The 16,678-nt window shown below is 46.7% G+C and overlaps 1 protein-coding gene across 1 annotated transcript; it reads right to left on the bottom strand.

The window, feature by feature from the left end:
* Positions 1–1,051: 1,051 nt before the first annotated feature.
* Positions 1,052–13,374, bottom strand: LOC133138603 (protein tyrosine phosphatase domain-containing protein 1-like). Its single transcript, XM_061257503.1, has 9 exons — positions 13,305–13,374; positions 11,368–11,539; positions 10,527–10,607; positions 9,349–9,467; positions 8,495–8,632; positions 6,780–7,738; positions 5,263–5,448; positions 4,605–4,709; positions 1,052–1,668 (listed from the first exon to the last, which is right to left on the bottom strand). Exons 1-9 carry the CDS (start codon positions 13,312–13,314, stop codon positions 1,561–1,563), a joined length of 1,878 nt encoding a protein of 625 aa, XP_061113487.1. The 5' UTR covers positions 13,315–13,374; the 3' UTR covers positions 1,052–1,560.
* Positions 13,375–16,678: the final 3,304 nt, after the last annotated feature.

Genomic DNA, 16,678 nt, shown 5'->3' with positions numbered 1-16,678 from the left:
ACTCGCTCAGGGCCCGTTCACTCGCTCAGGGTGTGTGTTCACTCGCTCAGGGTGTGTGTTCACTCGCTCAGGGCCCGTTCACTCGCTCAGGGTGTGTTCACTCGCTCAGGGTGTGTTCACTCGCTCAGGGCCCGTTCACTCGCTCAGGGCGTGTTCACTCGCTCAGGGTGTGTTCACTCGCTCAGGGCCCGTTCACTCGCTCAGGGTGTGTTCACTCGCTCAGGGCGTGTTCACTCGCTCAGGGTGTGTTCACTCGCTCAGGGTGTGTTCACTCGCTCAGGGCCCGTTCACTCGCTCAGGGTGTGTTCACTCGCTCAGGGTGTGTTCACTCGCTCAGGGTGTGTTCACTCCCTCAGGGCCCGTTCACTCCCTCAGGGTGTGTTCACTCGCTCAGAGTGTGTTCACTCGCTCGCTCAGGGTGTGTTCACTCGCTCAGGGTGTGTTCACTCACTCAGGGTGTGTTCACTCACTCAGGGCCCGTTCACTCGCTCAGGGTGTGTGTTCACTCGCTCAGGGTGTGTTCACTCGCTCAGGGCGTGTTCACTCGCTCGCTCAGGGTGTGTTCACTCGCTCAGGGTGTGTTCACTCGCTCAGGGTGTGTTCACTCACTCAGGGTGTGTTCACTCACTCAGGGCCCGTTCACTCGCTCAGGGTGTGTGTTCACTCGCTCAGGGTGTGTTCACTCGCTCAGGGCGTGTTCACTCGCTCGCTCAGGGTGTGTTCACTCGCTCAGGGTGTGTTCACTCGCTCAGGGTGTGTTCACTCGCTCAGGGTGTGTTCACTCGCTCAGGGTGTGTTCCTACAGCCAGTGCAGTCTGCCTCCTGCTTCCCTGGATTCCTACGGGAGCTGCTCCATGCTGCGAGAGGCCAGTTCATGGAGGTTGACTACGGGGCTTTTTGGCACCAGGGCATGCGTACTGGGTACCTAAACGTGAAGGGATGAATAGGTATGAACAATCTTACATCTTCTATTGTGCGGCTCAAAAATGTAATATCCCTGCAGAGTAATTCAGTGTAAAATCTTAACTTTTAATTACATACGTGTCAATAAATGTGTCAATAAAGCAAACACAGAATAAATAGTGTGCAACAAAGACACTGTACACCTACATAGACAAATCATTTAAATTATACTATACATGTAAATTTATAAATGATTGTCAACAGACGATCATGGCACACAAATATGGCACATATATTTTTGGCATAATTTTAAGGAAAAATTTTCGGACACATTAATCAAGAAGAATGAGAAAAGGCTGCGCACTATGCTCCAAAATATTTAATTCCTAACAATTGACCATCATTTCACCACTCTGATGAAGACACTGTGCTGAAATGTTTATTAATGGTTAGTAATGATATTTTGGCGCAGGTGTGGATTTCGCTTTCTATTTACTGACCTGGCCGAGGTCAGCTAGCACCTCCTGAGTCACTGGGCTTGCACCCTCTTTTTGCACAGAACACATCAATCATAAACAATATCCTGAGCACAAAAATAAATATGCTGCAGCGCAGACAGAGTGGCCGGACCGTTTGAGACAGTCTGTGGGAGACAGGTCAGAGAACGGTTGCTTTCACCTCCTTGATCTCACGCAGGACTGCGGTCAGGATCCTTCTCATGGTCTTATACATGAACCTCCCCTGTTCGGACCCTCCGGCTTTCATCTAGTTCAAGAGAAAGCATCCAAACATACAGAAGGCTTTATATTTAAGACTCTCAACAAATGCTTTTCTATTGTTAGGTAAATTAGGGTACAGCTACTTAACACATATTTTTGTGTTAAAAACATTGCTACAAGACCAGTAGTAAATCACTTCCTGTCATTGAAAAACGTCCAACGTCAGCGCATTCACAGAGAAGGGGTGGGATAAACAGTGTTGTAGTTTGAGCGTATTTGTTGCTGTTTGTCTAAAAGTCAAATAGAGTAAGTCTAATAGAGTATACCTAATAAAGTGATCACCGAGTGTATTTTCAATATGGTTCACCAACCAGACCTGGGACATTCTTTTAACTTTTTAGATGCCTGCAAATATGAAGTCTTGCATATCCCTGCAAATTGTCAATTACACATGTTAATAACCAAAAGGTACAAAATGGAGGATTTCATTATTATCCAGCGTGCAGAAAATCTACCGGTACACATAACGTGTAATTGTTTTACCACATCTCCATTCTTAGTTAAGTGCAGTATATGTAACTTTGATACAAAACATGTTAAAAGTACCACAAGGTGTTTTGGATATTATATCCTTTTTGAGAGTATTTATGAAGGGAAAGTTCGGTGCCGGAAGGCAAAAATTCGACCCAGGTCTGGAACCTTCCTTAGGGCCACAAGCTTTAGGAACTGTGCACTTGAGCGTAGACGTATGGACGGGCATTAAATGTAGTAACTGAGCTTAAGCAGAGATATGCCACTGTGCACTGATTCAGTAACTCTGAGCTTAAGCAGAGATATTCCGATGTGCACTGATTCAGTAACTCTGTGCACTGATTCAGTAACTCTGTGCACTGATTCAGTAACTCTGTGCACTGATTCAGTAACTCTGTGCACTGATTCAGTAACTCTGAGCTTAAGCAGAGATATTCCGATGTGCACTGATTCAGTAACTCTGTGCACTGATTCAGTAACTCTGAGCTTAAGCAGAGATATGCCACTGTGCACTGATTCAGTAACTCTGTGCACTGATTCAGTAACTCTGTGCACTGATTCAGTAACTCTGAGCTTAAGCAGAGATATTCCACTGTGCACTGATTCAGTAACTCTGTGCACTGATTCAGTAACTCTGAGCTTAAGCAGAGATATGCCACTGTGCACTGATTCAGTAACTCTGTGCACTGATTCAGTAACTCTGAGCTTAAGCAGAGATATTCCGCTGTGCACTGATTCAGTAACTCTGTGCACTGATTCAGTAACTCTGAGCTTAAGCAGAGATATGCCACTGTGCACTGATTCAGTAACTCTGTGCACTGATTCAGTAACTCTGTGCACTGATTCAGTAACTCTGAGCTTAAGCAGAGATATTCCGCTGTGCACTGATTCAGTAACTCTGTGCACTGATTCAGTAACTCTGAGCTTAAGCAGAGATATTCCACTGTGCACTGATTCAGTAACTCTGTGCACTGATTCAGTAACTCTGTGCACTGATTCAGTAACTCTGAGCTTAAGCAGAGATATTCCGATGTGCACTGATTCAGTAACTCTGTGCACTGATTCAGTAACTCTGTGCACTGATTCAGTAACTCTGAGCTTAAGCAGAGATATTCCACTGTGCACTGATTCAGTAACTCTGTGCACTGATTCAGTAACTCTGAGCTTAAGCAGAGATATTCCGCTGTGCACTGATTCAGTAACTCTGTGCACTGATTCAGTAACTCTGTGCACTGATTCAGTAACTCTGTGCACTGATTCAGTAACTCTGAGCTTAAGCAGAGATATTCCGATGTGCACTGATTCAGTAACTCTGTGCACTGATTCAGTAACTCTGTGCACTGATTCAGTAACTCTGTGCACTGATTCAGTAACTCTGTGCACTGATTCAGTAACTCTGAGCTTAAGCAGAGATATTCCGATGTGCACTGATTCAGTAACTCTGTGCACTGATTCAGTAACTCTGAGCTTAAGCAGAGATATGCCACTGTGCACTGATTCAGTAACTCTGTGCACTGATTCAGTAACTCTGTGCACTGATTCAGTAACTCTGAGCTTAAGCAGAGATATTCCACTGTGCACTGATTCAGTAACTCTGTGCACTGATTCAGTAACTCTGAGCTTAAGCAGAGATATGCCACTGTGCACTGATTCAGTAACTCTGTGCACTGATTCAGTAACTCTGAGCTTAAGCAGAGATATTCCGCTGTGCACTGATTCAGTAACTCTGTGCACTGATTCAGTAACTCTGAGCTTAAGCAGAGATATGCCACTGTGCACTGATTCAGTAACTCTGTGCACTGATTCAGTAACTCTGTGCACTGATTCAGTAACTCTGAGCTTAAGCAGAGATATTCCGCTGTGCACTGATTCAGTAACTCTGTGCACTGATTCAGTAACTCTGAGCTTAAGCAGAGATATTCCACTGTGCACTGATTCAGTAACTCTGTGCACTGATTCAGTAACTCTGTGCACTGATTCAGTAACTCTGAGCTTAAGCAGAGATATTCCGATGTGCACTGATTCAGTAACTCTGTGCACTGATTCAGTAACTCTGTGCACTGATTCAGTAACTCTGAGCTTAAGCAGAGATATTCCACTGTGCACTGATTCAGTAACTCTGTGCACTGATTCAGTAACTCTGAGCTTAAGCAGAGATATTCCGCTGTGCACTGATTCAGTAACTCTGTGCACTGATTCAGTAACTCTGTGCACTGATTCAGTAACTCTGAGCTTAAGCAGAGATATTCCACTGTGCACTGATTCAGTAACACTGTGCACTGATTCAGTAACTCTGTGCACTGATTCAGTAACTCTGAGCACTGATTCAGTAACTCTGAGCTTAAGCAGAGATATTCCGCTGTGCACTGATTCAGTAACTCTGTGCTTAAGCAGAGATATTCCGCTGTGCACTGATTCAGTAACTCTGATGAGTTGTGCAGTTGTGCCCACCTTGGTGAACGCCTTTATGATTCGATTAAGGAAAGCAGACTCCACCGACGGCTTCATCACTTGTGCTGCACAGTCCAGGATGCATGTCAGAGTCTGCTGAGGGCCCTGCAGAACGTGAGAAAACTCTGGATAATCAGTACACTGTGTAACAAAGGAGACTGTCCTGTTGGTGCATCATGACATCACTGTCAGTGTAAGTACTGTTTCATTGAAGCATTCACATTATGGAAAGGGTTAGTGAGTTGGACCACAAACGTTACAAGAGCAGAATCAGAAGTATCCATTTTAAAACCAAATCTCGTGTTATTGCTCTTAACACAGTCGTTAGCTCTGTGTCAGTCAGATCAGCGATGCTGGGAATGAATAATAAGCAGACCGGAGTCAAATAGTTGTTTTGGATTCAAATTATTTTCTGTACAAAATCAATCTCGCCTGGTGAGCCAACCAAGAGGACCAGAAGGCGGGATTCACCCAAATATCCAGCAGTTGTAACATCGTGGAATTGCCCATGAATAACTTTGTCAATGTTCAATGTCATGAATTGACGCGCTAAGATTATAAGGTTAGGTATGTAAGATGGTTTCCTTTATATGACACATTTCATTCTCCGCTTAAGAATGAGGTGAAATATGTACAGTCGTTAACAAAAAGCTCTGACCTTCTCCAGTGTGTTGAGGACCCTGCTGGCGTCAGGCTCTTGGTCCTCCAGAGCCTGGATGTCCCGTAGGTTTAGGACAGGCTCCTTCAGCTGCTCCAGCCAGGACCACATGAGGCCAGAGAGGACGAAGGGGTCCCGCTCCGCACACAGGCTGTCCCACACCGCGGCCCCGGTGTTCAGCTCCGTCTGAGAGCCCCAAGACCGGCACAGTGAGGCTGGAGCTGCTAAACTCTTTATATATACCGCACAACAACAGGGGTGCACAACTCCGGTCCTGGAGGGCCTGTCTGCGAGCTGGTTTTTATTCCAACCGATTACCTTCATTCATTTTTCTGCCAGCTCTAGAAATGATGCAGGTTCACTCCTGTACTTGAGCACAGTAACATCTTTAGGACACACTTGCAGTCTGCAGCAGGTGCATATACAAATGTCTGGTCCAGACATTATTTAGGGAATAAAACAATGAAGAGCAGAAGTTGGCACAAAATCCTAAAGAGGATCGGCCCTTGCTGTGCGCCCCTGTCTCAAAAGCAGTTTACATAATATCACTGCTTTCCAGGTTATTACTTGCTTAAATTCAAGTCAAGTGATATTTTATCTAATGCAGTGAAATTCCTTGGAATGTCTTGGCCCGATGTCTTAAAAAACAACAATATGTAATACAGACCCACATCATCACAACACTGTTTCAGTTGAACAAGTTCCCAAATCTACTCGTGTGTATTTCCTGTTACAGGAGTATGCCACACCCCAATCTACTTTTATACCATAGTTTGGTATGTACTGGGCTGGCAAACGCTGGCAACAATTTCCCTGACCTCTTTAGCTCAGAACTGATATTAGATCTTCGTACATAAAAACCTCAGGTTGGTGCCAAATAAATGTAACCCTAATGGCTCTTTATAGTTAGTTGGGTCTTGTATGGTTTTTACATTTTACGAAAAGCACAAATGATGCAATAGCTATTAACGCTGTGCAGTATAATTAAGAGCTCCATTAGGATGCACAGGGTGCATACTCTTCTATGAAGGGTTTTGTGCAGATGCTGCCAGACCTGGATCAAATACATAATTATCTTGGATTCAAATACTTTCATGTGCTCGATTTCGCGTATTTCATTGGTTCTGATACACCCGACAAGTTCAGTAAAGTTTAGAAAATAATTTGACCTAGGTCTGGGTGCTGCATACAGATGTGTGTATTCACAGGAGCAGACAGGTACTGTATGTGAAGACATGCAGGTATGCAAGATTCCAGAGGGATTCACACATGCACATAAGTCTGTAAGTATTTGGAAAGTGGTACGATTGCTGTTCTTCTGCCTCCAGCACATTGGATTTGTAATGAAACCATGAAACGAACAGCTGAGAGGCCAATTGTCCAATTACTTTTGGTCCCCTAAAATGGAGGGACTGTGTAAAAAAAGATGTGCAGTTCCTGCAGACAATTCCTTCATGGATCGCCCAATATGGATGTAAATACCTCAAATTAAAGGTGGCACTCTGCACTTTGAGTACCTGCCAGCCGGAGACTCTCTGTCTCTGCTCCTCCTCCCCGTCCTGCTCCAGGTCCACCGCCAGGGCTTGGGACACCAGCAGCCTCCGAGCCTCCAGCGTCAGCTCGGTCTGGATCAGGATGAAGGGCACGTCGGAGGCCCGGGCCTCTTCCTGGCCCCCGCCCCGCCCACCGGGGGACGACCCCCCGCCTGCCCGGTCCTTCAGCCCGCCTGCGGCTCGGGGCGACGGCACGTGGTCCCAGACCGAGACGCTGGAGTCCGGCAGCGAGTCGGCGGAGGACGCGGGCTCCGGTCCGGCTCTCGGGGACGCGGGCGGGTCGCCGTCCCTCAGGTCGTGGTGCGACACGCACAGCCTCTTCAGCGCCCGGGCCCCGGCGGTGTCCGGGGTGTCTGGGGCGCCCAGCGGGCCCCGGGGCCGCCCGTGGTCGGAGTCGCTGTAGCTGAGGCTCCGGCGCACGTAGAACAGCAGCGGCTCGGCCTTGCGCAGCGGCACGGTGGCCGGGCCGGGGAGACTGCGCTGGGGGGAGACCAGGCCCCGCCCCACTGCCTCCCTGTAGCGCCGGCGCGCGGCGAGGGGCGACGCCCCGGCCTTGTCCTCGGCCGCCGGCTCCATCACGTCCAGAACCTCCTCCTGCACCACCTGCCGCTTCTCGGCGATGTCCAGCAGAAGCTGGCAGACCAGCTGCACGATTTTGGGGGTGTGTCTGAGGCGGCGAGCCTCCAGCCCGTGCAGGAGGTGCTGCTGCCGGATCAGGAACTGGGACAGGGTGATGGCGGGGGCCGCGGGCTCCGAGCGGGAGAAGACGCTTCGGAGTGGGACCAGGAACTGGGCGAACTGCCGCACGCAGAGGAGCTGGCCCCTGGTCTGGATGGAGTTGGGCCTCTTCGCTCGCACGAACACGATCGCCTGGTCAGCGTTCATGTTCGTGGTAAAAACTAAGTAACAGGCCAACAAAACACCTGTGAAAGAGACAGGAGACAAGATACAATAATATTATGGGGCAACATTGGCTCAGGAGGTAAGAGCAGTTGTCTAGCAGTCGGAGGGTTGCCGGTTCAATCCCCCTCCTGGGCTGTGTTGAAGTGTCCCTGAGCAAGACACCTAACCCCTAAATGGTCCTGACGAGCTGGTTGGTGCCTTGCATGGCAGCCAACCGCCGTGAGTGTGTGTATGAATGGGTGAATGAGAAGCATCAATTGTACAGTGCTTTGGATAAAGGCGCTATATAAATGCCAGCCATTTACCATTTAATTAGCAAAACTAGTAATTACCAATTGATAATAAAATAGTAGTTCCATAAACTAGAACAATGCCAATAGCCAAGGCATCAGACCAGGGTCAAATATGTAATTATTATGGATTCAAGTCCTTTTCTCGGCTCGATTGATCTTGCCTGGTGCAACTGAGCTATCCAAGAGGACCAAAAGGCAGGGTTTGCACTTTTTGAGAGTGTTTTATAGGTTACAATACACCAGACAAGCTCAGTAAAGCGTAGAAAAGTATTTGAATCCAACAATTACGTATTTGACCAAGGTCCTCTAGTCATGCAGCCAGAATTTGCATTTTTTACAGCTTCATTTCCAAAAACAATTGTAAATGTCTTTTGATTAAAAAGTGTTATAATGTTTGAGATTACTACAGATAGGAGCGTATGGACAACTTAAAATCTTGTTCAGTGTTCATATAAGAAAATCACAGGTTAATTTCTGTTTCACCTGTCCTCCCAAGCCCAGCATGACAGTGAACAGCAACGTTGCCCTCCTGGACAGCGAACGACATCACCTTCACCATGTCCAGCACGGTGGTTAGGGAAGCCACACCGTAGTCCTTCCACCCGTAGTTGTAATAGTAGACTGGAGCGGGAGAGAGCACAATCTGCAGCCGTTACTTTCCAAAAGACAAATTCACATTCCTAAGTGCACAAGACACCTGGGGGTAAAATAACTGAATTGAGGGATGAAAGCAATCAACCAATACGATACAGTCTTTTAAATAAATGTGCAAGACAAAGCCAGATCACTGAAACCGAATAAGAACCTGGTAGACTCCGTAAATAAATAAAAACGTGCTGTGGGCCAGCGTCTCCCAATCTTCTTCCGTCAGCAGCACACTTTCTGAATGTGCAGAATCTCCTGGCATGCCACTGTAAAGCGCTCAACGGACTGACGTTGATGCCACGTGCCGACAGTAGGCCTAAATGTACTTTCAGGGGTTTTAATTAAGCAAAATGCATTTTAATGACATTCATTTCAGTTTTTTAATTAATTTGAAATTATTATTATAATAAGAATTATTATTATATTGATTTTTCACGTGGCACTGTAGCCCATCATCTGCGCTTGCAAATCTTATCTGCAGTTTTATGCATTTAATCTAATATGTCGCCTAATTCTACCTGCCTCATACTGGATATGGCACCTTGCTTGCTGTGGTTTATTGCATGCGGTCTGCTCTGTTTATTCATGGCTCAGGTAGGAAGCAATTTGTTTTTTCTGCCTGGCGACTTGGCAGAGGGCCATTAGCTGAACAGCTAGCGGGAATGGGCCAATGAGACGGGCCTGTCGCTCACTGCCTGCGTCCATAAAAGCTTCAGGGCGGTAGGTGAAGCCGCTCTCTGGCTCCAGCTCATTGCCACAACTGGCGTGCTCTCCTGGGTGCTGCAGGTTGATCACGGTCTTTATACCAAACCTGTCAAAAAGCCAGCAAAAAAACAACTGTCAGATACTTCGTTTTGTGATTTTATGCTCACTGACAGCAGGCCTTTGGCACTTAATGGGAGTGGAATCTCAGAATTCATCCAGGTGTTAAAGTTATTCCATTTATTATTTATTCACACTCAATAAAATACTGTATGGATTCATTAGCTTAAAACATTTGGCCATTTAATTTAACCGCATTCATTAATAGAACAATAGTGCAGATTGAACCATCTGCTGTTTCTCCTGAGCATCTTTGTTAAAACATCTGTGTGCAAATTTGCCTCTTGATTTTGAGAAAACCATCCCTCTGTTTTTGGATAACCTTCCATGTGAGGTTTCTCTCACCTGATTGGTTCAACAACTAGGGAATTAAACATGCTATATCCAGCAGAATCCATATAATGGATTCATGATTAACTGGCATGAGATGTGCTGAGCGGATTGTGTCATCGACTGTAGTCATGTGGAGCCCATTTTAGGGACAGAGAGTCACAGCACAGAGAGAGTCACAGCACAGGAGAGTCAGAGCACATAGAGATCCAGATCACAGAGATTGGAATCAGTGCAGTTGTAATGCAGACATGGACAGAGCACAGAGAAAATCATCCATCCATCCATTATCTTAACCCGCTTATCCTGAACAGGGTCGCAGGGGGGCTGGAGCCTATCCCAGCATACATTGGGCGAAAGGCAGGAATACACCCTGGACAGGTCGCCAGTCCATCGCAGGGCACACACACCTTTCACTCACACACTCATACCTACGGGCAATTTAGACTCTCCAATCAGCCTAACCTGCATGTCTTTGGACTGTGGGAGGAAACCGGAGTACCCGGAGGAAACCCATGCAAACACGGGGAGAACATGCAAACTCCGCACAGAGAGGCCCCGGCCGACGGGAATTCGAACCCAGGACCTCCTTGCTGTGAGGCGGCAGTGCTACCCACTGCACCATCCGTGCCGCCACCAGAGAAAATCAAGGAGAAGTAAAAAATTTAATCAAATGAATAAATAAATAAAATCCTAATTTGAAACAATGTACTTTTACCTCTGAAATTGCTCAATGATGTTATATTTTTCAATGATTTCTGTTGAGGGCCTTGCCATCGCCAGCAGTTCATCTGTAATCCTGGAATGAGGAGGATACCCACACTTTTATTCAGTAGCACCTGTGTCTCACCATCAAGTAGGGCTGATAGATAAATGCCACTGTCAGTGCTTCCATGGCAACAGGGGTTGACGCTGCACTTTTGAGTGTTTTCCCATTCACAAACATTGGTTTTTCAGTTTCAGTTACCATGGCAACCTGTACTACAATCGTAGCCACCTTATTTTCGGGTTTGCCTGCAGTTACAGCGATTGATGAAACAAGAACGTCATACATGCACATGGTCTAAGGCAGATCGAATATCACAGTGGTTTTATTAGTAGAGAAAATATGTACTTTTGTGCAGCTGGACTGATACTCATTTCATAGATTGAAACAAATTATATTTGAAGTCACTTTGAAATCACATTCAGTACCTGTACAGAAGGAAGGGTGGTTTGCAGTGTTACAGACTAGATTGTCACTACCCATAGAACAAGGGTAAACAGGAACATTTTTAGCGATTTCAAACGGACTAGAACAGCTTTTACTATTTGGACTTGGCTTTATGCATTTTTGAACAGCCTCTAATTTTAATTTCAAAGTGTTATATTTACCTGTACATTTAAATGACACCAAAGTCGAATACTGTTGTGGCAATTTCAGCAACAGTTTGTACCAACTGAGGCGCTCCCTGTTGTATGACGTCTGACTACAAGCCTCTAAGATCTCACTGCGCCCCTATTTAAAATGAGTCCCAGCTGTCACTCGTGTGTCTGCAGGCAGGCGGGGCGGGGGTTACCAGGAGGAGTAAAGTCCTTGGACGGCCTGCATGTCCTCATCCCAGCGCGACGGGTCCTCGTATTTGCAGGAGCGCCCCCCGCAGGCCACGGAGCACTGCAGGTGACTGGGGATGACGTGGCGCAGCGTCTCCCCCACCACCGTGTACTTGGGCCTGGGCACTCTGCTCCGCCCTGTAGGGCAGGCCAGACCTCAACCGCAGCTCCGCTCCACTCTCAGACCCTACCCAGACATCCCCAGCTCTGCTCCACTCTCTCACCCTACCCAGACATCCCCAGCTCCGCTCCACTCTCTCACCCTACCCAGACATCCCCAGCTCCGCTCCACTCTCTCACCCTACCCAGACATCCCCAGCTCTGCTCCACTCTCTCACCCTACCCAGACATCTCCAGCTCTGCTCCACTCTCTCACCCTACCCAGACATCTCCAGCTCTGCTCCACTCTCTCACCCTACCCAGACATCTCCAGCTCTGCTCCACTCTCAGACCCTACCCAGACATCTCCAGCTCTGCTCCACTCTCTCACCCTACCCAGACATCTCCAGCTCTGCTCCACTCTCTCACCCTACCCAGACATCTCCAGCTCTGCTCCACTCTCTCACCCTACCCAGACATCTCCAGCTCTGCTCCACTCTCTCACCCTACCCAGACATCTCCAGCTCTGCTCCACTCTCTCACCCTACCCAGACATCCCCAGCTCTGCTCCACTCTCTCACCCTACCCAGACATCCCCAGCTCTGCTCCACTCTCTCACCCTACCCAGACATCCCCAGCTCTGCTCCACTCTCTCACCCTACCCAGACATCTCCAGCTCTGCTCCACTCTCAGACCCTACCCAGACATCTCCAGCTCTGCTCCACTCTCTCACCCTACCCAGACATCTCCAGCTCTGCTCCACTCTCAGACCCTACCCAGACATCTCCAGCTCTGCTCCACTCTCTCACCCTACCCAGACATCTCCAGCTCTGCTCCACTCTCTCACCCTACCCAGACATCTCCAGCTCTGCTCCACTCTCATACCGTACCCAGACATCTTCATGCTGTTTACCAGTCAAATCATTTATTACTCAGGCAAAATAGAAAGGTGTTACTCGCCAATGATCAAGATTATCAGCGAATCAGCGAGATGGGAAATAACCTGAGATTGGGTGGGAGAGGGGGCAGTGAAACTTGAGTCCTAGGGCCCCGCTCTCTCCAGGTTTTTGTAGTTTCATATTAATCAGCAGCGAGTTTAGGCATTGGAATCAAGGTGTGTGGACTCTTTAGCCTATCAGTGGATTAAGTGCTTAAGTGTTGAAACACAAACTAACAGACATTACAGTCGTCCAGGACTGTAATTACACCTATAGCCAGTGCGGCAGTCCAGGACTCAAGTTAAACCGGCAGACATAGCAGTCTTCCAGGACTGGATCCGACAACCCTGCCATATGAACATTAATGGCTCTTGGACGGTTTTTATAAACCCATCCCCTCCCCAATCTCATCTTTCCTCTCAGTTTGGAAGGGTCAGTATCACATATCGTATCTCATCAGGTCATATATAAGATCGGAGGAGTGCAGACCAGCACACATTCTCCTCATGCAGGGTCCACCTGCTGCTACTTTTCACTCTGTAGTTCTGAAGCCGAGTTGTGCAGCCATTTTAGTGGTGACTTGTATGACATCATAGACAATGCAGGGACCTCCAGTCCCTCACATGTACCAGCCCAGGGTATTTGATTATAGATACAATACAAAAACACTGACGGCACACAATATACTGTAGCCAGGGTAGTCACCCATGATCTTAGGGTTGCAAATTCTCACTCCCTTCTGCGGATAGCATAACATTTCAATCTAAAGCATAGGCCATAGGCTATAGCATAGGCCATAACATGCAAGCTGTAACTATACAACCATTTCTGTGGAATGTTCAATTCAAATAAAGGTGATCTCATACCTAGCATCATATGGAAGCGGACGGTTTTCTTCCGTTATGATGTCATAGCTGAAACACGCAGCCTGCTTTCACTGGCGGGGTGAGACCAGTCAATCGGCCCTGCGAGTCCTGCTACCATGGTTGGGCCTGTGGATTTCAGACAGGACAGAGAGCCCAGGTGGAGTCCTTGCAAGAATCCCCACAGACACACCAAACAGTGCGAGTATCTGTGTGAGGAACAGGTGCGGTCTTACCTGGTGTTGCCGGAACAGGATTCACTTAAGGTCATCTCAGTTCTCAGTCTGACTCGAAAATATTTTAACCTTTTCTCTGTGCAGACAGTGGCATATAGGAGACTGCAAATGAGGGACAATAGCTCCTAAAGTGTTGCTCTATGCTTCGCTGTCAGTCTCCACAGATGAGGACGTTCTTCTGGCTTCTGTAACCTACGAGGAAACAATGTGCATCTTGTAACAACCCTAGTGTAAAGACGAGTGACCAGGAGGAGCCGATATCCTGAGCTCTACGTGCATGCTAGTACCTTTAAAACCACTAAGAGGAGGAATCAGGTTTAAGTGAATGTAATTTATTATGCAGAATGGCCAATAATGGCAATGGTGCAATATGTTTTCTCTACGTGAAGCGCTTGCAGGAGGTCATAGTCACAAGTCTCCTCAAACCGTTTTACTTTTCTCCTTATATACCCAAAGTTTAAAGATAACCTGAAATCAAAGACACACCATCACAACAAAATGCATTCAACAACAGTGACCCCACGCCATGTGTTGCACAGCTGGCATTGCATTACCGACTGCTCACGATTGAAAAGTGAACCAAGATCTTCAATCAGCACTCAGTGGTTGTGAGAGCATCCCCCAGAGGCGTCAGAATGAAACGGCGTTATTGGGGCAATAGCACTTATGAAACTGTGCCGACTCCCTGCCAACACCGTAAACACAGTCTTTGAGATCTATAGATCTTTGAAATACACTTAAAAAAAACTTTATTATGAACATTTATATAATACTACTTATTCATGAGATTATCTAATCAGCCAATTGTGTGTTGGATTTTCACTCACACTCACCTCTAGAGTTTGCAAAGAATGATGCAAAAAACAAAAAAAGAAATCCAGTGAGCAGCAGTTCTGCAGACAGAAACACCTTGTAAATGAGAGAAGTCAGAGGAGAATGGCCAGATTGGTCAGAGCTGACAGAAAGGTGACAGTAACACAAATAACCACACATTACAACAGCTTTGCTGATCTGTTGCTGATCATCTGATCATCTGGATGGCCCATCCCTTTAATTTGAGCCACTACACTGTACCCATATATCTGCCAAATGACAAAAATGTAACAGTGGCATGCAGAAGAGCATCTCTGAACACACATCATAACTCTAAGTGGATAGGCTACAGCAGTAGAAGTCTAAAAAATAAGTACTAAATACCTAATAAAGTTCTCACTGAGTGTATATGGGTACAGTGTAGTGGGCTCAAATTAAAGGGATGGGCCATCCAGATGACCAGATGATCAGCAACAGATCAGCAAAGCTGATTGGCAACTAAATGGGTTACATTAGCTCAGACATTAAGAGCAGTTGTCAGGCAGTCGGAGGGTTGCCGGTACGATCCCGCCCTGGGTGTGTCAAAGTGTCCCTGAGCAAGACAGCTAACCCACAATTGCTCCTGATCAGCTGGTTGGTACCTTGCGTGGCAGCCAATCGGCGTGTGTGTGTGCCAACCAACCATTTAATTATCAAAGACCACAAGTGCTTTTGTCAATTTGAACAGTGGATGAGGCAAACTGTAATATATCTCCAGCATGGTTGTCGAGGACCCGGCCCTAGGCCCCCCTGATGAGAGATTGATGGGGGATGGGTTAGGAAGGAATGCATTGTTAACCCCTCGCACACGCCATCGAGGTGGTAGTAAGCACGCCCGTAAGAGGAAAAATATGTGGTTCAGAGATAATGAGCAGCCCTACTTGTCAGAAGAGGAATCTGAAGTCGGGGGACTTAGATTTAGAGTACTAAGGAGCAAGGTTAAAGTTCTGACTGAGGCCATGCATAGAATGAGTTCCAGCATAACCTTGGAGGAAATTCAACATGCTGAGCGAGCAGTCGGGGAATACCCCAACCCTACAGGGGAGGGGCACAATGCCTGGCTAAAGCAAAAAGATAAGGAAAACGGAAGGGATGTCAATACCGAAAGAATATTAAGAGGCTTTAAGGGCCTTCCTGATTATAATCTGATAATTTATTGGATAGATTCAAAGGACTGACTGTAGAGGAGTCTGGGGATGATTTACACTCAGCTATTGGCTGGATGTCCTTTGTAGATCCCTTAAGGCGCCGCGGAGAGGGGCACCTGAAGAGTGTGTTGAGATGGTGGAGGGCATGGTGTCCAGATTAGCTGAATGCCCTGTACACATTGCAAATTCTTATGTTCTTACATGGAACACATTAGTGCCATCAGTTCCTATGCGGTGGAAATTGAAGTTACCATTGTTTTAAAGTTTGAATGTAAACTGAGGTGGTTATAATTTCAGTATTTGCAAAAATACATACTTTGTGAAGCTCATCCAAAGTCCCACATCAGCAACCACCAAAGTGGAGGTTCTTTGATTAAAAGTGCAGTTATCGCAATAAGAACACTAAACAAAACAAGACCATAAACCCTACTTTCTAACCATCTTTCTCAAGTATTCCCATTTCTACCAAAAAATAAGCACTACTTACCTGAAACAAGAAAAGGAAGCGGACGGTTATATAAATGACAATAAAGCAAAACCCCAGAACACAGACCAAGGTAGTCTAGTGCATCTTCAGAGTTGATGTTTTGCGTCTGGAGAAGTAGGGCCCAAGTTCACTCCACACACTGGAAGTGGAGGAGCGGGCACTGGAGCGAGTGTTCATCGGCCCATCCCAGCCGGTCTGGAGGACCGTGTGAGGAAGTCGTGCCGCGGGGGCCTTGGCCTTCGTGTCTCCCGTTACGGCAGGCAGGTCCGAGCTGCGGCCCCTGGGCTGGGTGTGCTCCAGCGCCGGGGGGAACGGGGTGCCGGCTGCTCCAGGGCAGGGAAGACTTACTTCTGGGGTCCGGGACATTAGCCTGCTATTTCTGACTGTTCCTGGATTAACCCGCTAATCCTATTATTCCACAGGCATCCACAGCTCAAATGTAAAATACACATATATTCATCTCATACACCACTACGATGGTCAATTACAAAAGCACTTAAAAAACAAAACAATTTGTATATAAATTTGTTTTGAATTAAATATATAAATTAATGTATTAATGTGTCCTTTTATCAAACAACTTTAAGATAAAACAATATTTTTTTCAATTAAATTTGTTGTATATATAATAAAATATAATTCAGTGATTCAGTC

This window comes from Conger conger, chromosome 10 (genome assembly GCF_963514075.1).
Source record: "Conger conger chromosome 10, fConCon1.1, whole genome shotgun sequence".
Taxonomy (NCBI): domain Eukaryota; kingdom Metazoa; phylum Chordata; class Actinopteri; order Anguilliformes; family Congridae; genus Conger; species Conger conger.
Note: the sequence above shows the minus strand (reverse complement) of the source record. Positions and strands in the feature narration are given on the sequence as shown.

Coding starts and splice junctions, on each gene's coding strand:
- LOC133138603 (XM_061257503.1), bottom strand. Junction 10,608..11,367: donor CAAGGACTTTACTCCTCCTG/GTAACCCCCGCC, acceptor TCCTCATTCCAG/GATTACAGATGAACTGCTGG. Junction 7,739..8,494: donor TGCTGGGCTTGGGAGGACAG/GTGAAACAGAAA, acceptor TCTCTTTCACAG/GTGTTTTGTTGGCCTGTTAC.